General features: G+C 38.6%; 2 protein-coding genes across 4 annotated transcripts in view; both read left to right on the forward strand.

Moving 5' to 3' along the window:
• The window catches only part of POSTN (periostin), a 529487-nt gene that overhangs the window by 247305 nt on the left and 258484 nt on the right, over window positions 1-23698 (forward strand). The window lies entirely within an intron of this gene.
• TRPC4 (transient receptor potential cation channel subfamily C member 4) overlaps window positions 1-23698 on the forward strand; it is a 241049-nt gene that overhangs the window by 55916 nt on the left and 161435 nt on the right. For all 3 annotated transcript variants that reach the window (XM_060194907.1, XM_060194906.1, XM_060194908.1), the window contains exon 2: window positions 12551-12955. In XM_060194907.1, the coding sequence (XP_060050890.1) occupies window positions 12578-12955 (378 nt within the window). In that variant the 5' untranslated portion in view covers window positions 12551-12577. The remainder of the gene's footprint in view (window positions 1-12550; window positions 12956-23698) is intronic.

A 23698-nucleotide genomic window follows, 5' to 3' on the forward strand; every position in this document is an offset into this window, starting at 1 on the left:
TGAAACTATTTTTTGTAGTTGTGTTTATCTGAGAAACCAGTTTATTTTGAAAATACTTTTGTGGAAAACTAAATGATACCTGATGAGAATACATACCCAATGAGTTTCCTGAGCAAGAGCAAGAGCAAGAAAAACATGTATCAAAACAAACAGTGAAAATGAAGCTTAAAGGGCTATAGATCTTTTGTTGTAGTTGACCTCTTTCAGACTTTCTACCTCTTTGTCTCAATCTCTGAAAAAAAAAAGTGATCCCAGAGCAGTGAAGCCCCAGTGATCACCTCCCTCAGACACCCCGCCAAAAAAGTGTAGAGTTGTGTGGGGCTGGTCATCTGCTTGAGCAAACTTGTCACCATGTTTAGGGACGTGGTGTTGAGCCCTGGCACCACATAGAAGCACCAAGAATGGCACTGGAGGGAAGTTATTAAGGATAGTAGAATAGTGCTTTGGTATCACTTTCTTTCCCACCAGCCCACTTACTTCTCTTTATATGAATGCAAATAATGAAAAAGTTGGCTTGTAAGCAGGGGAATTGGACTTGCCTGTGGATCTGACACTACAATATATATATATATATATATATATATATATATATATATATATATAGAGAGAGAGAGAGAGAGGGGGGGGGGGGGGGCTTTATGGATCATAAAGATTATTAAGTACAATTGTGATGAAAGTATAACAACTGTGTTCAAAGTCACATGGTTTGTTGACAGAGACAACTGCAAAGGTATGAAGAGAATGACAGTCATATTTTCATTTTCATTAAGATTATTCAATTTAATGATTCAAGCACATTTTGAATTCTCTCAACATTCCCTTTGAGTTTTCTTTTTCATGTTGAGACCATCTGAATTTCCTTGCCTTCAGATATTAAGTCTTTGGATAAAGCTTACTGCAAATGATCACACTTTCCCTGAGAAAAAAAAAAAAAGTTGTCTCTTCATAATTTCTGCCTGTTTGTCTTAGTCTTAGTTTTGTAGTTATGGAAATAAGTCTGATATCTTTTAAAAGTGAGTCCTAATAATTAAGCACAGCTGCATGTTCCTTTTTGATAGAAATAAACTTATTTTGTGAGTAAAAAGTGCCTGTGTTTTCTTAAAATGTGTCGCGTTTTCCTTGTCAAAAACATAGAGAACAAATACTAACCACCCGTAAGAAACCTTTCTTAAATATCAGTATAGTCACCGCCTCCTTAAAGGTCTTTAACATTGATGTAGATACGTTCTTTTTGTGTTCAGTGTTTTGTTCATGATAAGCTAATTATTTTTAAATGGCATTGTACATATTCATCTTAATAGTTTTTAATGAAGAAACATACTGTTAATTAAAACCGTATTTAGTAGATAAATTACCTAACTGGCAGTGATTTTTTTTTCTTGCCTCCAGGTTTATTGCTGGGGCTCAGTGCCTGAACCACGAATCCACTGCTCCTGGAGGCTATACCCCCTTTTTTTGTTGTCCTTCTTGTTTTTTTATTGTTGTTGTGTGGTTATTGTTGTTGTTATTGATGTCGTCATTGTTGGATAGGACAGAGAGAAATGGAGAGAGGAGGGGAGACAGAGAAGGGGAGAGGAAGATAGACACCTGCAGACCTGCTTCACCACCTGTGAACTGACTTCCCTGCAGGTGGGGATCTGGGGGCTAGAAGCGGGATCCTTACACTGGTCCTTATGCTTTGTGCCGCCATGCACTTAACCCACTGCATTACCGCTGGACCCCCACTGATTAGGTTTTTAATCTCTCTTGTTTTCCCCAACAATAGGTAAATTACTTTTTCTTCTTGTGTGTGGGACTATGTGAAAGCTTGGTAGAGCTTAGGGGAGCTTTCCCATCCTTGGATGGAGGTCTGGAAAGACACCCTACTTGTTAGCCTCTCTCCTTATAGAGATGAGCCAAGAGGGAAAAGTCTCCCAGACTCAGTTTCTCCTTGTTAGTCTCTCAAGCTCACAGAAAGCCTACAAGCCTCTCACACTTAGTTCCCCCCGCTAGCAGGCCAAATGGCTGTCTGCTTGAGGGTTCACACAAAGTTCACACATCCACTATAACTTCACCTTTTGATCATATAAGAGAACACACTCTATCATACACCCCTGCCGGTACCAGGCAGTAAGACCCCATATTCTATTTCCTTGTTCTCTTTGATATCTGTGATTTACGTCAAGCTTTGTTTTTCTTCTTCTCTACCTCACCTTACTGGTTTAACCCCTATGCTTCTCTCAAATACCTTTGGATAATTAACTTGCCTGCATCATGGAGACTAATTATCTTGACCTTTATGTATCTCATCAATTCTTGTCATACTAATCCCCTACCATGGGAGCAAGCTGACCTTTAAGAAACCTGTAATTTCTGACATATGTGAAAAATTTTCTTTGTTTAAATCCTGTACCCATCTCTAAATAAACAGATGTTAGTACCAGAATATCTCCCCGTGCCTCTTTCTGATTCATGCAGCCACTAGAGCTGGTGAGGGAGGGTCAAAGGATTACTCCCCCTGCCCGTTGGAGTCACTCCACGTGAGCCCCAGCACTTGTGAGAAATAGCCCAGTTGATTTTAGCCTTTTCACCGATGTCTATCAATCCAGTCTGACTATAGACCCCTGACTTTTACGTGTCTATGTGACTGCAACCATGCCTTGTTTTTCTTCAAAATTGGCTTAGACTTCCCAGCTCCTTCCTAAATCTCCCTTTCCCATTATAGCCACGTTGTAACCTCAGACTTCTTGGCCAAAAGCTCCTTCCTCAATCTCTCTTTCCCAATATAGCCACATTGCCCTGGCCAAAATCCCCTTCCTTGTACATCCTTTTCCATTATAGTAGACCCCCAGCTCCCTCCTAATATCCACTCCTATCCCCTTTTCCTGAATGTGGTTAGATTGTGAGCCAATTCCCTCTCGCAAACGGAAGAGGAAAGGTTGTTCCCATGTCCAGTAATGTACAAAAAGGCTCTGAGGATTGCCTTTGGTGTGCTTTCTGGCTTACACCCTTGCACCCATATATATATATATAATTTTTGCTTTGCTCATGACTCTCAGTGTTTCAGTCCTTGTTTTAAGGCATAGACAGAGTGTGTCTACCATTGTTGCCCACACTTCTGTTCATATAATATTGAGTCCCTTGTAAAATATGACTAAGGAAGATTTCTAGAAGAGGTATTCTAATGGTAAAGGGCTTGGAGATTTCAGAAGACTGCTACCCGTATTTCCACTATTTTTTCATTTTAGGCTACTAGCTGTCATTTACAATGGAAGTGTTCACTCTTCCTGAAAACTTTCCTCTGCAGATGGGGACTAGGGACTTGAATCTGGATCCTTTGACACTATAAAATGTTCACTCTGCCAGCTGTGCCACTGTCCTGCTCCAATGCTAAGAGCTTTTTAGATCTGTTTAAATATATAACTAGTCTTTCTTATAGTCAGTTCTGTTACTTTTTGTTTAAAAAACTCTTTCAATTGAAAGAATGAGTTATTATTTGTTGACATTCTCTTTATCTTTTAATGTTTAATATATAACTTTTAAATCAATTCATAATGCATTCTCAAAGTACTTAAAATAGTTTCCAAAATTTCTAACCACATGTCTCCACAAGGTTTATTGTTTCTCCATTCCCTGTTTTGATTTTTCATGTTGATACACTACTATGAATGTACAGGTATTTGTGGCTTCTCTCTTCTTATTCACACAAAGGCCCACACACCTACATCGTCACTACCACAGTAACACCTGTCACATAATGTCCTTTCTTACCATTGCAATGATTTTTTTTTATGAAAAGGGTTTTATATTTATAAAACGGTTCTGTGCGTACACCTAGATTTTAGTAGTTTATATCATTATTTATTATTATTATTATTTTCTATAGGTAAACAATTTTGGAATCACATTGGGTGGAATAAGCCAGGGGAATGGGGGTTACTGGATGATCTCACTCACTGATAGCCTCTAAGAAATAAAGGATAGGACAATACAATGTGAACTCTCAGTGGACTGTGTCTTATTGAAACCAGTCTGGGGACTCAGAAGGAGGAGTACTCAGGGGGAGTTTGGGGACCTAAGTCCCTGAAGCAGTACAGAATGAGGATTTGGTGGAGAATACTGACAGTTATTTTGGGGGAAATGTGGAGAAGCACCCTCATTACAGCAGCAATCCTGTCAATCGACAGCTCCTCAATAAAGTGATACTGAAGTTACAATATTTCTGTTTTGGCAAAGGACACCATAACAGTCATGACCATTCACATCCACATATATACACACACACATACACTTATGTACACACAAATTTCAGAAACTAAAGGTAAGCTGTAGTGTTCAGGATTTAATTTGCCTATCTTGCTATTGAATATCAACTCCTTTTCCAAGTGAGGTTAGCTAGTCTTTCTTCGTTTAATCTTGTAAACTATTTGCAATGTGCATTGTTCCTCTGCTAATTTTTCCTGAATATTGTTCTATTTAAGAGAAGTTGCACTTCCATTGTCCACAAGGCAAGTAGCACCACTTGTGTCATGATGACAGAAGTGCAAGTAGTTCTGATTCTAGGAATAGCAATATGTATATTTACATTCTTGTTATAAAAAGGACAGACAAAGTCCTGAAACTTCAAATTCTTTATAACTATGAAAGCATATAGAGATATAGGAATGAAGTGTTAGAATAAGATCACTCAAATCAGGATACTAATGAAGTTTAATAAACTACATAAAGTATGAATAGACATTTAAATATCCATAAAGATCATACTCCAGAGTTTGATCTTTGCATAGATATTTGGAGGGTGTTAATGGATTGAGGTACAGTTGTTGATACATGTGATATGAAGGCACCTAAGATGGCAGTGAGAATTTTGCATTATTTTTTATTGGGGGAATTAATGGTTTATAGTACATGCAATTGTTGGTACAAGTGTAAAATTTCCCAGTTTTCTGTAAAACATGTTCACCCCCAGCCCAGGTCCCGCTCCACCATCATGCATCAAGACCTGAAAGTCTGAGTCTCTCTCCTGCCCCCCGCAACCCCCCCAAGCCTGCAAGAGTCATTTAGTTTGGTGCAATACACCAAACCCAGTCCAACTTCTACTTTGCATTTCCCTTTTCTGTTCTTATTTCTCACCTTTTGTCCATGAGTGACATCATCCTATATTCATCCTTCTCTTTTTGGCTTATCACACTTAACATGATTCCTTCAAGCTCTATCAGATGAGGTAAAAAGGTGAATTCATCATTTTTAATAGCCTAGTAGTATTCCATTGTGTATGTATACCACAACTTTCTTATCTGTTCTTGAACATCTAGGTTGTTTCCAGGTGAACATAGATGTGCACAGATCTTTTTGGATGGGTGTGTCTGATTCCTTAGGATATATCCTCAAGAGAGGCATTGCAGGGTCATAGGATAGGTCGTCTAACCCTTTGAGAGTTCTCCACACTGATCTCCACAGGGGTTGGTTCAATTTACATTCCAACCAACCAGAAGTGCAGAAGGGTTTTGTTTTTTGTTGGGTTTTATTTTGCCCCCACAACCTCTCCAGCATTTGTTGCTACTATCATTTCTGATTTACAACATTCTTACAGGGGTGAAGTGGTATCTTATTACCTTTATTTGCATTTCTGTGACAATGACTTGGAGGATTTTCACATGTCTGTTGGCCTTTTGAATCTCTTCTTTGGTGAATAATCTGTTCACATTCTCTCCCCATTTTTTGGATGGGGTTGTTGTTGTAGCTGAGTTTTGTGGGCTCTTTATATAGATGAATGGCATATAAAGATCTCAAGTTCTTTCAGGAGTCTGTTTGGGTGGTGAAATCTTAAAGATGTGCCTATTTTGGTTTTTAAAAAATATTTATTTATTTTCCCTTTTGTTGCCCTTGCTATTTTTTATTGTTGTAGTCATTATTGTTGTTATTGATGTTGTCTTTGTTAGATAAGACAGAGAGAAATCTAGAGAGGAGGGGAAGATAGAGAGTGGGAGAGAAAGATAGATAACTGTAGACCTGCTTCACAGCCTGTGAAGCGACTCCCCTACAAGGGAGAGCCGAGGGCTCAAACTGGGACCCTTAAGCTGGTCCTTATACTTTGCGCCACGTGCACTTAACCCGCTGCGTTACCACCTGACTCCCAAGATGTGCCTATTTTGCAGGGCGCAGGCCATCATTTCTACTTTGATTCAGCATATGTTGTGTGGTAAAGATGAACAAAGCCTTAGCCATGGCAAGCCCTCCTTTATCTACTGGGTCACCTCCTATGCCGAGAGTTTTGTATTCATAATCATATAGGTTAATGTTTCATCTTGATGGCACTCACTGGATTTATTATCAGATGGGCTTTTCATTTCTCCTGCTAGAGCAATTCAAAAATCAATCAGAGATGGCGGTAGTTTTTAAATACAAGAGTTGCATTATGTCATTTCCCACCTCAGTATCAATCTATAATTTGCTATGATGCTCAGAATGCATTCCCATATCTTTGCCCTGATTTCCCTGACTTCAGACTTCCTTATTCAACTCTTTTTCTAATCACTGTGCCCTAGCCAAGCTCACTGTCTTCCATAAAGCATTACCTTCTGCTTTATTTTTTTCCTTCGATTTGTAAATCCTTTTGACTCCATACTCTTTCAGTATATCTTGTAGGGAACATTTTATCAAGTCCTGTTTACCCCCACCTATTTACTCCCATCTTTATCTCTTCCTGCTCCTGTTATTGTTCACCTTCTTCCCTCATTGCTTCTGTTCTAACTCTTAGCAAAATGTTGGGTTTTTTTTTGTCTTTGTTACATTTTAATGCATTTGCAGGTCCCATTCAAGGGATCATCAGCTGTGTGACTACAGAGATTGGCTTCATTATATGGAGAATGTTTAGTATACAAGTACTGAGCATTTGTTATACATGTTTATTAATCTCCATACAGATACCTGTGGGGGAAAGAGAAAAATCTGTTGACTAAACAATAGAAAACTTTTTTTTAATATACTTCTCTCAAATTATAGTGTCCCTCCTACGATTCATTATAGTCTTTGTGTGGACAGCCTTCTGAGGCTATCTGCATAAGACACATTTTCTCTTTCTTGAATTTAAACAAGAAATGAAAGTCTAGCTTCATAATCCTTTCTAAAATTATTTATTTGCTACGCAAGAATTCTGTTATAGTATAGATCACTGCTAAGAGTTCTGATCCTTCATTCTTTTTTAAATTTTTTATTGTACTCCCAGATATCACCATATGATCTTTTGATTGTTTGTTTAGATAGAGATAGGCAGACAGGGAGTGCAAGAGACCACAGCACCAAAGCTTCCATCAGTGCAGTGGGGCTAGACTTGAACCTGACTCATGCACTGGCCAAAGCAGCATGCATTCCAAGTGAAGTATTTCATCAACCTAATCATACAGTCTAAATGTAGTATAACTCACTGCAGTAAGGAAGAAACACTATGTTGATAAACATCAGCAGTATCACTGAAGCCAATATTTGCGGGGGTGGGGGGTACTTACAAAGAAGGCTGCCCTCTGCACAAGGAGACATGGTCTTTGCAAAATCGGAAAAATGGCTGAGCTTGAGAGATATTTGTGACTTTTTTCAGGACTGGTTAAGTCTTGCAAAACAGACATTCTGAAGATAGTCTTTCATGAGTAAAGTATCTTTTTATAAGGGAAGTGTTTACACAGGTGAGCAGAATGCTATCTCAGATGAATTGAGACACCGAAATTTCTTGATGTAAACAATGAAGTAGTGAGTGATATATTGGTTTACAATCTTCTTTTCTTTTTTTAAAAATTTATTTACAATCTTATTTTCTCAGGGCAGTATTTTTCTGTAACAAAAATTAATGCTGACAAATATTCTTAGTGATGTATGTGACTACAGTTCCCATAAAGCATTACCCACCCATAGGATTTTTCTATCAGTAAAAAATTTGTTTTTGCATGTCCATGTGATACTATGGATTTTTTTCAATCTACAATTTTTGTATAACTATGAATATCCTTTGTCATTACTATTGAAGATACACCAGTTGCTCTTGTGTATGTATGGGTCCTTGTATTTCTTTTTTTAAAAATATTTTTAAATATTTATTTATCTATTTATTCCCTTTTGTTGCCCTTGTTTTATTGTTTTAGTTATTATCGTTGTTATTGATGTCGTCGTTGTTGGATAGGAGAGGAGAGGAAGACAGAGAGGGAGAGAGAAAGATAGACACCTGCAGACCTGCTTCACTGCTTGAGAGGCGACCCCCCTGCAGGTGCAGAGTCTAGGGCTTGAACCAGGATCCTTACACAGGTCCTTATGCTTTGTGCCACCTGCACTTAACCAGCTGTGCTACCGCCCAACTTCTATTACTGTTAACATTTGTATTTTCCAAATTGAAGAAAAAATTCATGTCCCAAACTTTCAGTTTGCTGATTCATTCTACTGTTAGTCTACCATATCTCCATTTATGCCTTCTCAAGGACTCCTTTCGTCCCTTCCTTTCTTTCCTTCTTCCTTCCTCCCTCCCTTGCTTTCTTCTAGATAGAGACAGAGAGAAATTGAGAGTTAAAGGGAAGATAGAGATAGAGATAGGTAGATAAATAGGGAGAGAGAGAGAGGAGAGAGAGAGAGAGAGAGAGAGAGACTGGTAGCACTGCTTCACTACTTTGTAAAGGTTTCTTCCACATAGCAAGATGTAGACTTGAACCTGGGACCTTGTACAATGTAATGTGTGCTCTCTGCTAGATGCAATAACTGCCTAGTCCTTCAGTGATTTGTGATGACTTTTTTTGTTACGTTCTTTTATAATTTAGTAGATACTAATATCCAAATTTTGATCTCCTGTTATCTGTCATATCAATACTGATTATTTGTTTATAAGATACTTGAATTGCTTACCCTGTCTAATGTGTTTTATCCGTGATCATATTCCTCTACATATGTCAGACAATTGATAAAGTATTCTTCATGAATTTTGCCATTCTGATGGTTTTATATAGTGTAGGTGAGAAACATATCCCAGATCTATGAGTTATACATTTATTGATTTATGCATTTTGGTTGTAATTCTTAATACATGTATCTGACTAATTTTTGAGATAAAGATATGCAGAAAAATGCAGAAGGTATGCAGAAGATATGCAGAAGATATGCAGAAGATATGAAGAAAAAAAGGGAAAGAAAAAAACACTGGAAACAGTGAAATCATGCAGGCACATAGTAGTTGATAACCCTAGGGGCAAAAAAAAGTAAATAAGCAAAAATAGATTTCCTATGTTTTTGTCTTGTGAAAGAAAAAGAGTAGATAAAGTAATTTAATATACAGGCAGAGGATGTTATTGACCAGTAAGACCTAAGAATTTATTTATTTTCTTTTTTCATACAGAAGGTGATAGGAGAGAGAGAGAGGGACAGAGAGACAGACAGAAAGAGAGAGAGAGAGAGAAGACAAAAAGGAGACACACACACAGAGAAGGAGGAGTAGAAGAAGAATAAGGAGAAAATACTACAGCACTGTTCTACCATTTATGCATGGTGAAGTGTGTGCTGTATTGGGTGTGCTATTTTCTGACCCTAAGAAGAAATGCATAATGTTATTTATTATTAGTTACTTTATATTTGAGTAGCCACATGTGCTCAGTGACTACTTTATAAGCTCATATAAGCCTACAACTTGAGAGGTGTGTTCTGTCAACATAGGATTTAGGTAGATGGATTTTACAGAACATTTTGAGTGATGAATGTTAGACTGGACAAGTTTCTTGCCAAAGAACTCAGTTGCTTGAAGTTGCAAAATAGTTGAGTATTTTTGTTGTTGTTGGATTTTACCTTCTTGGGTGTTTGTTTGGTTTTTCCAGAGCACCGCTCAGGTTTGGTTTATGGTGGTATGGGGCATTGAACCTGGGACTTCCAAAGCCTCAGGCATAACTATTATGCTATCCACCTCACCCAAAGGGTCACCTTTTTTTTTTCCAGATAGGGAGTGAGGAGAAGAGGGAGAGAGAGAGATTTGTTGGGCTAGCTTCGAGGGCGGGAGAGAGAGATGACCAGGGACTCATGGCTGAGTGGTATGCAGTTCAGTCTTTATTCATGTGGAACACAGTGCAATCTAAGCTATGTCTAATCACAATCTTGTCCTTATATATCCTGAGGCAGAAGAGTCAGGTCTGAAGAAGATGTACCTAGGATAGGGGGTGGGGAGAAGGAAAAAGCGTGCAAAACAATGAGGATTAAACCAATGCCCTGGAGGCAGGGTAGTGCTTAGTTAACAGTGGTTATGTAAATAGAATACAGTGTTAAGCAGGGGGGATTAAACCAATGAAACAGAAGGGGTTTTAGAAGCAGAATTTAGAAGCATACCAACAGAGATTGAGAGAGAGGGAGACTGACCAGAGAGAGAGAGAGACAGAGATTGAGATTGAGAGAGAGGGAGACTGACCAGAGCAGTGAAACTTTCTTCAGTATGGTGGGGGTTGGACTAGGTCTGGACTTGAACCTGGGTTATTCGCACATATCCAAGTGTGCTATCTTGGCACCACCTACCATGCTCCCTCCCTCCCCAAAGAAAATAAAGATTAGTGGGAGTGGGGAGAAGGCATTGAAAGTAAAAACAAAGAAATAGATCAGTGCCCACAGCTTAACACTTAGGAACTTCAATTCTGCCAGCTGCATGAACTTTCTAAAATATGCTTTCTAAATACCATGATCTGGAAACCAGGATAAATAAATGTATATGCCATGAGTATGCCTTTTTCCTCAGTATGTACATTAAAAAGAAAACTGGAGACATTTTATGTTTACTTTTAAGTTTGGAGCTTGTTTAATCATAGGGGAATGTAAACTAAAAATAATAAAATTCTGAGTTTCTTTTTGTTAGAAGACAACGGGGAGGGGAAGAAAGAGAGTGGGGGGGGGGAGAAAGAGAGAGCAAAGGAGAAAGGAGAAGGCAGAAGGGGGAGGGTAGAGGAAGAGACCTTAGCACTGTTGTACCACTGTTGAAGTATCCTCTGTGCAGGTGTCCCAATTTGCTGCCTGGGCGCACAAATCCTTTCGTTCCTCCACATTTCTAGTACCTTTGTGTTATCTGCCAATCCCTTCATTGTCACCCATACCCTTCACTTTGAAAATGAGAAATTAAGCCTTGTTAATTATCTGCTTCCTTTTAAATCCACCACCACTATAATAAAGTAAACGGAGTAGGATAGTTTTTCCATCTTCTAGACTGATTCTTAATCTTTTTTAAAATATTTATTTATTCCCTTTCGTTGTCCTTGTAGTTTTATTATTGTAGTTATTGTTATTGTTGTTACTGATGTTGTTGTTGGATAGGACAGAGAGAAATGGAGAGAGGAGGGAAGACAGAGAGGGGGAGAGAAAGACACCTGCAGACCTGCTTCACTGCCCGTGAAGCGACTCGCCTGCAGGTGGGAGAGAGGAGGGAGAGAAAGATAGACACCTGCAGACCTGCTTCACTGCCTGTGAATCGACGCCCCTGCAGGTGGGGATGCAGGGGCTAGAACTGGGATCAATACGCCGGTCCTTGCACTTCATGCCATGTGTGCTTCACCCGCTGCACTACCATTCGACCATTCGACCCCCAGAAATAATTTTCTCATCTTCAACTTTATCTTTACTATTGCTTACAAAAATAATGCACTTTATAGTTTATGTATTCCTCTCTTATTATTTATTGTTTCACAGTATAAAGGTGGTAGATTTGAGAAAAATAACTTTCCTTTAATTTTTAAAATGAATTTTAATTAATAATTGGACAGAGACAGAGAAAACGGAGAGGGAAGCAGAGACAGGTTGAGAGAGACAGAGAAAGAGAGAGACACCACTGATTCACCAGTCAGGAAGCTTCCCCCTACAGATGAGGATCTGGGGATTGAACCTGAGTCCTTGCATATAGTAATATGCACTCTATCAGGTACACCACTGCCTGGCCCCAACATTTTCCTAATATACTCATTAACCCTTCCCTAAATGCACTTCTAGGGTATTGAACTGTCTAAACTTATATTGATGGTCAACACCATCAGCACACATTATTTTTCCATTCAGTAAATTCATTTAAAAAAGTATGAAATAAAATTGTGCATATTAGGCTTAATGCTCTACTTTATTAATATCAATGCCATTGGTTTGTTTTTCTTTAACATCAATACTTAACCATGGTTTAAATATATGACAAATGAATAAAATTTTACCAAGGTAATGATATCCCATAATCTGAACAGTATCTCTGAGTAGTAAAATAGAAAACATTTATGTTTGCATCATGTACTTATAAACGAATTCAAAAAAATATATCCGAAGCATCCTCTGACAAATGTCACTATTGCAAATAACATTTTAAAATAACTTGTATAATACTAATCTATTTTTACCATTCTAGGATTGTGTAACTTGTGTTTTTCTATAACTGGATCATTATCGTCTACCCCCATTGAACAGCAAAACGTTACAATCCTTACTCAGTAATAAAGTCATTATCATCGATGTCATTATGAATTGAGTGTGTTGCACAGTAGCTTTAAATTGTATATCAACACTAATCCCAGTGGGTTTTTGTTTGCCCTTTCAGAGAAAAAGAAGTAGCATGGCATGAAACATGGCTCAGTTCTATTACAAAAGAAATGTGAACGCTCCATACAGAGATCGTATCCCTCTAAGGATAGTTCGAGCAGAGTCAGAACTCTCACCATCTGAAAAAGCTTACTTAAATGCTGTGGAAAAGGGCGACTATGCCACTGTCAAGAAATCTCTTGAGGAAGCTGAAATTTATTTTAAAATCAATATCAACTGCATCGATCCTCTGGGAAGGACTGCTCTCCTCATTGCAATCGAAAATGAGAACTTGGAGCTCATTGAGCTACTCTTAAGTTTCAATGTCTATGTTGGAGATGCCCTGCTACACGCCATCAGGAAAGAAGTCGTGGGAGCTGTCGAGCTTTTACTGAACCACAAGAAGCCCAGTGGGGAAAAACAGGTACTTTAAAAATATGTTATGACTTTATTTTGCTTGGGAGTCTGCAGGTAGAGCATACACTTGAACATTCACAAGGACCTGGGTTTAAATCCCCAGCCTTGGCGGTGGAGCAATGCTGCAGGTATCTTGCTTCACTGTATCAACAAAAAAAGCCAAAAACAAATGAGATGGGAGAGGTAGCATAATAGCATAAGATTTATGCAAAAAACTTTCATGCCTGAGGCACCAAAGGTGTCAGATTTAATCTCCTAAACTGCCAGAAGCCAGAACTCAGAAGTGCTGTGATCTCTATCTACCCCATCCCTCTCTTACTCTATTTCTTTCTCTCTAAATGAAATGAAATAAAATAAAATGAAGACTCTCACTTGCCAACAGTGGAGTCATGCAGGCACCGTGTAAGCCTCAGCACTAACCCTGGTGGCAAGCAAAATATTTTGCTTAGATAAGTTTTCTCTCGATATTTAGTTTCCCTCAGTTTATAGGAACTCAGAGCATCAAAATGAGAGCTACCTGACAGGAAACTTACGTTAAGTTCCCATCCTCCTACAGTCACCTTCACTTGCACCTCCTCCCTTTGCAAATCAAATCTTCTGTGAGGACTGAAGCAAAACAAAATAACCTGTGCTGACTTCCCATTCATTGAAAACATTTCCATGCAATGTTACACACACACACACACACACACACACACACACACACACACACACACACACACACACACTGGTCTGGGGGGCTAGTTTACTGCATATATGTGGGATACTGCATATATGTGGGAATGCTGACATTCTACATGTAGAAGACTGAATTCTTTGGATGTTTTTCCATTTAACCTGCTTTCCTGTTCTGGGCTTCTGTATCTTACTGTAAAAGTCAGTTGTATCATCTACTTTTAATACTGTTCTTCAGCAAACTCTAATGGATTCTTTTAGGTTGGAACAAATGCAAAAAACAAGATTACAGAAAATAACTGAATTCTGTAGGCTTGATTTTATCAAATTCACTAATGACAAAATGTTGAGCTACCTCTTAGTGTCTTCAGCAGAAAATGAGCTCATGACACACAGCTTATAGACATAATGTTTTCTTTTCCCCTGCTGTCTCTGTTTTCTGTTGCTGCTTCTTTACCATTAAGGAACTGGAGAAATCATAGACAAAAGACAAAGAATTTGTTTCTGTCTTTCTACATCCTTCCTTTTGTTACTGTCCTTTATCTGATTTGTCTTTGAGTCTTTTCATATCCTCACTAAATCCTTCACTTTCCAACATCAATTTCCAGATTGAGTAGTTGCAGGGAAGGTTCACAGACTACAGTGGCTCAAAATTTGTTGGGCCAAGGAGACAGTGCAGCAGTAGCCCATAGGTGTTGCATGTAAGAAGCCCTGAGTACTGTCCTCAACACCTCCAGTAACTAGGCTGAGTGGTGCTCTGGTCAAAACAAAGCTAGTTGACTAAAGTAAAATCTTACAACAGCATGCGGTAGTGTACGCAGTTGAGTGTATACATTGCCATACACAAGGACCCAGGTTCAAGACTCTATAGTTTCCATCTGAAAGGTGGAAGCTTCACAAGTAATGAAGTGGTGCTTCTCTCTCTCCCTCTCCCTCTCTTTTTCAGACAAGATTGGGCATATTCAGGGTAGTATGGCTATAGACTTACTTACTCTTACTCTCTCTTTCTCTCTCTAATCCCCTCTGTCCATTTTCAAATAAAAGAAAGAAAGAAAGAAAAAATGGCCACCAGAGACAGTAGATGCATCATGCAGGTACCAAGCCCCAATGATAACCCTGGTGACAAAATAAATAAATAAATGTAAAATATTCCAAACTGTATTCTTACAGCTCTCGTGGTTTCTACACTGTTTGATAACACATAGATCTCTGCCTGTACAGATGAGATTTAGGTGATATTACATTCTTTTTAGAATTTTTATTTATTTATTTATATTTTTTTCCCTTCCGTTGCCCTTGTTGTTGATTATCATTGTTTTTGTTGTTGTTGTTGTTGTTGTTATTGCTATCATTGTTTTTGGATAGGACAGAGAGAAATCGAAGGAGGAGGGGAAGAGAAAGACAGACACCTGCAGACCAGCTTCACTACCTGTGAAGCGAACCCCATGCATGTGGGGAGCCAGCCGGGAGCTCGAACTGGGATCCTGAAGCAGGTCTTGTGCTTTCTGCCATTGTGCACTTATCCCGCTGCGCCACCGCCTGGCTCCCAAGATATTACATTCTTAAAAAATATATTGGGAGATAAGTGGTTTGCAGTTAGCTGTTGGTCTGTGTATAAAATTTCTCAGTTTTCTACAAAACACTCACCCCAGCCTGGGTCATTACATTCTTTTATAGCAAGCTCTGACTGTAACTACTACTATCTTTGTCTTACTTCAGTGCTTCTGTAGGGATCCTTGCCATTATTAGAACTTTCTGAGTGGGGGCCTCCTAAATATTGATTCTTGTCTCCTGAGACATTTGTTTCCTTTGCCTCACTTTTATCTGTCACCAGTCCCCACCCTTTCCCATCACCAGAGCTAAAGCCTTGACAAAACAGCATCCACAGTAGAAATACTTCCTTTCTGGCTCACTTACTGACATTTTAGTGTTTATTTCACATACAGTTGAGCATGGGTTACTTCTTAGTAAAACTTTCAGATGGACAAGCTTACTTATTTGAAACTGTGTCAAAATCAGCGGGTGTGTACAGGCAATGGCAATATCTAAAGACATAACAGGTATGTCATATACCTGTTTTTCATCTCCAAAGAGATGCAGAACATGTATATGAAAATAAGTAGGAGTGACTTCATGTATGAATTCATCATTACCTCCCCAGTCACTGGTAATTTTTGAAATTGCCTCTAAAGATTTTGTATCGTATTCTAACAACCATAATATGATTTTATATACCCTGCATACATGAATGTGTATGTGTGTATATATGCACGGACATAGACATATACACAGATGTGTACACCTTGGTTTTTGTTTGTTTGTTTGTTTGTTTTTACCCCCAGGGTTATTGCTGGGGCTAGGTGCCTGCACTACAAATCCACTGCTCCTGGAGACCATTTTCCCCCATTTTTGTTGCTCTTGTTGTTACTGATGTTGTTGGATAAGACAGAGAGATATGGAGAGAGGAGGGGAAGACAGAGAGAGGGAGAGAAAGACAGACACGTGCAGACCTGCTTCATCACTTGTGAAGCAACCCCCCTGCAGGTGGGGAGCTGGAAGCTTGAACCGGGATCTTTACTCTGGTCCTTGCGCTTCATACCATATGCTTTTAATCCACTGCGCTACCGCCCAACACTATGTGCACACCTTGTGATTGTAATCTGGGTCATTTTTATTGTACACATCTATAAAGCAAAATTGCTACTAAATGTGTTTTCCCTATTCATTTTTAAATAACGTTTTTGTTTTTATTTTTCTAGAGAACACTGGCCATCCTTTTTTTTTTTTTAATGTCTCTTAGTTGATGGCATTTGTGCAGAGTGAGTTGATGTCTAGAAAAGATACCTGCTATTATGAGAGTGTTTGTTGGAAGATGTACAACTTCTGAGTCTTACTCAAAAGTAGGTTCTGGCTCCTTTACGGTACTTGATCTGAACCCTGATTATTAATAAAAGGCAGTAAATGTTTCACAACCTGCCAGGAGTCTGAAATATCCCAGGCGATGTGTTTCTGGAAGATTTCTTTTACATCAGTATGCTAGCCAAGAATTCCTTTTTTTATTTGTACATTCTAGAATTCTTCTTCTGTGAAGGTACTAAGAATAAACAAATATTATAATCTATTATATGCTTAAATTTATATCTTAAAGGTTTTATTATCATAAACTGTATTTCTGATAATTCCTTACATCAATAACGCTTTTCAGTTAATCTAAGGATTAGAAAGACATTAGATTAGAGGATTTTCTTGTCTGAGGCCCAGGTCCTATCCCCAGTACCATATGCCATTGTTGAGCTTTGCCCTCTCTCTCTCTCTCTCTCTCTTTCATAAAAATAAACAAGTTCATTAGAACTTTTAACAATTTTAGTAAACATATCTTGGAGTCTCCAGTATCTTTTACAATGAAAATGAGATTTTTGCAACATTACTATATAGGATATATCACATAGAAGATATCCTTAGACTTGAGGAAGTAGTAAAAAACAGAGAAAGCTTGACTGTTTATCTGTGACTTAGATGTATTATTTAATACACCTCCTAAATATGACTGATGTCTTTTGGAATAACAGTTTCCACAAGTCAGTGTGTGTGGTAAGTACCTTACATGTCCTGCCAGGAATCACTTCACATAAATTCTAATTCCTTAGAAAATTCCTGTGATGGGCCAAAGTGCAAGGACCCACCTAAGGATCCCGGTTTAAGTCCCTGGCCTCCCACCTGCAGGGGGGTTGCTTCACAAACGGTGAAGCAGTTCTGCAGGTGTGTATCTTTCTCTCCTCCTCTCTGTCCTCCTCTCCTCTTGATTTCTCTCTGTCCTATCCAACAATAATGACAGCAATAACAACAATAATAATAACAGCAATGATAAACAACAAGGGCAACAAAAGGGAAAAAATGGCCTCCAGGAGCAGTGGATTCATAGTGCAGGCACCGAACCCCAGTGATAACTCTGGAGGCAAAAAAAAAAAAAATCTTGTGATAATTGCAAGTTATTTTTGCATATTATTATAATTTACCTTATTTCCAACCCATGGGTTTTTCCCCAAGATTGAATAGTTTAATCAAAGTTTAATCAAGGTCATTGAAGCAAAGGGTTAAAATCTGAGAGAAGTAAAATCCAAGTTATACAAACAAACATAATTTATTCTAAAATCAGTGAAGAAAGTGGTCAAGTAGTGGTGCACCCAGTAAAGAGTACATACTACTACGTACAAGGTCTGCTCTTCAGGCCTCTGCTCCCCAGCTATAAAGGGAAGTTTCATGAGCTGTGAAGTAGTGTTATAGGTGTCTCCCTCTCTATCCCCCCCTTTCCCCTTGTTTTTCTTTATCTCTATGAAAATAAAGAGAGAGAGGAAAAAAATAATGACTGCTGGGAGAAGTGGATTCATCCTGAAAGGACAAAGCCCCAGAGATAACTCTGGTAGCAGTGAAAAATGAATAAAATAAAATAAACAAGGAGATAGGTTTTAATACAAAACATCCTATAAATCTGATTATTAGCTCACTTATGTAGAACTGGGATTGGCATATAGATGGTAGTAAAGAGACTGAAGCAAACAAAATCACCCAACTTTCTATCACTCTGATACTGGTTTTCTTGTACGACTTTGTAAAAATAAAGATGTACTTAATGTGTCGCACATGAGAGTTTCATATGCAACTGTGTGTGAGAGGGGAAAGCTGAGGCACCTTTCTGCTACATTCTGCAGCAGAAATTAAACCAGGAATTTCAGATATGCCAGCCCACACTTTGTCTGCCACAGAGCTACTTCCCTTGCCAAAATCTTACTGTTTTTTTTTTTTTTTTAGTTGTTTTGAGGTCGTCCCTGGGGCCTCACTGCTTCCAGACTAATTTATTTTTTCAGTTAGAAACACAGAGAGGGAGGGGGAGAGGAAGAGGGGGAGGGGGGGCAGGAGGAGGGAGAGAGAGAGTGAGGAGAAATCACAGCCATGAAATGGAAGTGTCCTTCAGTGCCTTGGGGGCTGGGTTCAAAACAGTGCCAGCACATGGCAAAGCAGTGCACTCTTGAAGTATGCAATTTCGCCCATCCTTTCTTAATAATTTTACCTACTGTTTAAATGTGTGAAATTTCTAGTGTATTCAGTACTTTTCTTCACATCACATCTGCGGAAAACATTTTGCTTTTGCCATATAAATTGATGGGCATAGACAATTAAAACATTCCCTTCCATATTTAATTAAAGTAGTCCTTTTTAAAACAGAATGCTGAGTTCCTACCGTTTAGCTTTTATTTTCATGATAAAAACAGACCGATTAAATTTCTTTCATGTAGTTGACAGCACAGAAAGTTGAGGTTCTCTGCATTGAACGGGAAGTAGAATGTTCTGCATTCTCACTGGGACTTACCTTTTGCTAGGATCATTGCACTGATATTCTCTGATAACTTTTACTAATCTTATCATTAACCTTAAAACCTTATTTCTCACCAGGGAATAACGAAGAGCAACTTTTTAGCCTCTTTCCCATTCGATTTATTGGTTGCTTGACTTTTAATTATTTTTAGCAGGAATCTCTTTTGAGGTTTTTCTAAGACGAGATTTCAATTTCTGCTGCCCCAGCAAATGCTTATTGTAAACAAAACTTGCACTTCCACTCTTTGCCTAGACCAATGGTTCTCAATCAGTGGTAGTCTTAGTAATCATTGTGGGGCTGGTGAGGGCACACTGTGCTGAACCCACACACAGAGCCCCTGATTCAGCAGGTGTAAATGGGGATCCACTTAGGGAGAAAGAATGGCACCAAAAGACTTAACTGATAACCTCCAGAGTACTAATCCAAGAAATATCAGTGCTGGAAGTCAGTAATCATGGAAAATAACCACCATCTGGCCAGACTCCAGCCATTGTATCCATTTAGATCAGAATTACTTAATAGTTAATTATCCTACTTAGAACACGAATTCAAGAAACATAAAGGAGACTATACATTTACATACTCAGGACTATGTTTCTTTTCTTTTTAAAAAAATTTAGTTATAAAATGGAAATATTAGCAAGACCATAGGATAAGAGGGGTACAATTCCACACAGTTCCCACCACCAGAACTCTGTATCCAATACCTTTCCTTGATAGCTTTCTTATTCTTTATCCCTCTGGGGGTATGGACCCAGGATCATTATGGGGTACAGAAGGTGGAAGGTCTGGCTTCTGTAATTGCTTTTCTGTTGAACATTGGTGTTGGCAGGTTGATCCATACCCTTTCCCTAGTGGGGCAAGGCTCTGGGGAGATGGGGTTCCAGAACACACTGGTCTGTCCAGGGAAGTCTGGTTGACATCATGGTAGCATCTACAACTTGGTAACTGAAAAAACTTTACTCTACATAGCAGAACAAATTGATAAATAATCAGGAACCTAAAGGCAAGAATATAGCATATGAGACTTGGGGCTTCCATCTTGGAAAAAGCTAGTAGGTCTATTTTAGATATATTCCAAGTGATCCATGACTTTTACTAATTTTTGCCTGAGCCTAATAGCTAATATGCAGGCGGACCAAAGGTATTATCTGGGGAGATGGTGTTAGAGTTGGAAAAAGGGTTAGAAAGCTGGATCAGGGCAGAGAGTAACACCCAAATATGGGGAAAGTATATATATACCAGGACTGTGTTTCTATCTTGACTATTATAGTGTCATTTTTAGTTTAGTTTCTCTGTAGAGAGAGAAAGGGATATATATATATATATATATAATTTTCCTTTTTTGTTGCCCTTGTTTTTATCATTGCTGTGGTTATTATTATCGTTGTTATTGGTGTTGTTGCCAGATAGAACAGAGAGAAATGGAGAAAGGAGGGGAAGACAGAGATAGGGAGAGAAAGATAGACACCTGCAGACCTGTTTCACCACTTATGAAGAGAGCCCCCTGCAGATGGGAAGCTGGAGGCTCAAACTGGAATCCTTATGCTGGTCCTTGAGTCTCGCACCATGTGCACTTAACCTGCTGTGCTACAGCCAACCCCCAGGAAGGGAAGTTTTAATCTTCCTTCCTTTCTTCCTTTCTCTCTCTCTCTCTCTCTCTTTCTTTTTTTGTTTGTTTTTCTGGTCCTCATTGGGGCTTTACTTATCCAGATGAACTTTCTCAGGAAGACAGAGAGCTAGAAAGACAACACAGCACAAAAGCTTCCTTCTGTGATTTAGGGGTCCAGTTCCCAGGTGGCTCTTGATTTCCAAATAGGCTACTTTGTCTGCCCTAAAAGAAACTCTGAAGTTATAGGGGATAAAGTGGAGTGGAGTGTTATAAATGGTTCCTGAATAGCCATATTCAGTACTCCCTATCTAGGTGAATCCCTGAATATCCCCCAGCCTTGTTTTTATTTGGTTGTTTATTTATGATTGTTAGTTAAAAGGGTAGTATGAAATTTACTTGCTTCTCAAAGACTAGTGAGGTTCAAATGCCATACAAGTGTTTTTACAAGGTCATATGTAACAACAGCATAATATAATTTTCTTAATTTATTATGCCGTATAAGTCTATGGACAAACATACTAATAAGACAAAATAAGCTGGGAATATAGAGTTATACATCATCAATTTAATCTCTAGAGTGTGTGACTTCTTTTTTCATCTGAAAAATGTGATAATTATTAACAGAAACCTTATTCAGAGAGAGCAAAAAAAATTAATTTAGTTCTTGTTACTCTTTTTTTCATCTCAGTGCACATAGGAAATATTGAAAAAATAGTTTCAGTATATTTGTTAATACAGCTGTGGCCTCAGAAATATTACCTACCATATGATGAGAAAATTAAGGTGTCTGAACTAAAAGATTGGCATTAGCATATTAATGTCTATAATCCAACCCAAAATATACACTGCCTGTTAAAAATAAAGCCCATTTTTTTGGTTGATATGAATGCTGAGGGTGATCTAGCTATGATTTCTGTCACTCCATTGACCACCAGAGTTGATTCAGCTGATCTGGCTGGCTAGGTGTCACCTTCCTCCTCACCACTCCATGTGCGTCCATCTCTCCCAAAGGCGCATGCTATGTCGAAGAGGAAAAGGATGACTTTCCACAAATAGAGACAGACCAGTCTTTGGTCTGGGGTATATGAGTAGCTGTGCTCCACAGCTAGAACCTCAAAATATGCTCTCATCTATTGTTTTGTTTGTTTGTTTGTTTGTTTACCAGAGCACTCTTTAGCTCTGGCTTATGGTGATGTGGGGGATTGAACCTGGGACTTTGGAGCCTCAGTCATGAGAGCCTCTTTGCATAATCATTATGCTATCTCCCCTACCCTCTCATTTACTTTTAAATCTTGAACCATCCAATTTACCTCACTGGACTTTAGAGCAGGAGATTTATCCACTGCAAGAACTTTAAATGAGAACTACTAAATGCTGTTGCATATGTTAAGACAACCAACAAGTTCTCTTTTCTTTATAGCTGCCTGCTAACAGAATAAAACCTCCTTCCTCAGTGGTTAACCAACTAGCACTACCCCATACACTTACTTTTCATATATATAATAAATGTTGAATGTAAGAAAACTTAGATTCTTATGACCATAATCTCAAATACTATCAGATTTCAGAGTGAAAGTAAAGAGAATGATCTACTTATAGTAAACTAGTTAAGATCAACTAATTTTAAGAAAATTATATTGGTTTGTAGGAAGGGTCATGACACATTTTTGCAAATAACAGAAAAATATTGTTATGGCTTTTCCAACAACTCAATAGTGAAGTATAATAAAGTATATAATACTGAAGTATAAGTGAGAGAGGATGGTAGGAAAGTATCAAGCCAGGTGTAAAAACAATATTAGTGTAAGACAATAGTATTAATAGTATTAAGTCACTGTTTGTATTTTATATTTTAATGTAAATTATCACTAGAAATGTTTAGAATCATTTCTTAATTTACCATCATTTTGAAGAAACTGAAAGTATGCCTCCAACATGAATTTTATAGGAACCTACATAAAGTACTTTTACTAACAAGTGCTTCGAGAGCTGAAAACATTAAATTATTCTACAATAGGGAGTTCAAAAGTTATTAGGACATAGGGCATAGATTGTGTCTAGTCAGCTGACAAATGGCAATCATGAGCGATCTGAGTAAGTCTGTCATAAATGGAAGAATTTTAAATGGAGGACTGTGCTACACTATAAATATGATAAGTGGCTTGAGCTAGCTGGGCAGTCTGACTCATCAAATAATATACCATTTGACCTCTGTAGTCATGCTGACATTTTACTCTTGTGAATTATAACCATCTGAGGCACTTTTGCTCTTTCCTCTTAGTATTCCACACTTACTATGAAAGTTTAAAAAAAAAAAAAAAGGGAGGCAGAGCCAAGATGGTGACATGGAGACAACACCTGGCATGTGCTCTGCAAAGAGTCTGCTTTGAACTTGAAAAGACTGGGTAAAGGTAGGAGTCCTAGGCCAGTGGTGGAGGAGGAGTGCAGGAGTGTGTCAGGGTGGCATCAAGGAAGAGCCCTATAATTCACCCTTGGGCTGGCAAACAGGCAGGCCTAAGAGGACAAAGGAAACAGGGATTCAGCTGGGAATCTTCAGTTTTGCTATTTTGCTCTGCACTCCCCCAGTCACAAGCTCAACCCCAAGTCAGCTACTTTTGGTAGCCCTCCCATGGAGCTAATTTCTTTATCAAGATTCCTAGATCAGCAAGGGTATCACCCAAAGGAGGGGGGGTATTTCCCCAAGCAAAGGCTCTTTTTTTTTTTTTTTTTCTATCTGAGTGACAGAATACCTGGCCAATCAGGGCCTTGGTCTTGTCTGGGTTAGATTACCTGTCTTCCCTCCCTCTACCCCTTGAGTTTGTTTGGTAGTTGCTTCTTGTAATTGTTTATTTTTGCTTGGTTTAGGAAGGGGAAGAGGCTGTGTGCAGCCAACCTGGCGTGATTAAATCTACAGACTGATTGTTAGGGTTTTTAATTCTATTTTATTTCTTTATTATTATAACTATTTATGCTTGTCTCTTTTCCCTCCTCTCCAGGTTGACCAAAATTAGCTGTTGCTTTTTCCACTGATAGGTGATTGGGTGTGCTACCCATTGTGGGAGGAACTTGCTTCTCTCTCTGTCTTTCCT

Source organism: Erinaceus europaeus, chromosome 7 (genome assembly GCF_950295315.1).
Source record: "Erinaceus europaeus chromosome 7, mEriEur2.1, whole genome shotgun sequence".
NCBI classification, from domain to species: domain Eukaryota; kingdom Metazoa; phylum Chordata; class Mammalia; order Eulipotyphla; family Erinaceidae; genus Erinaceus; species Erinaceus europaeus.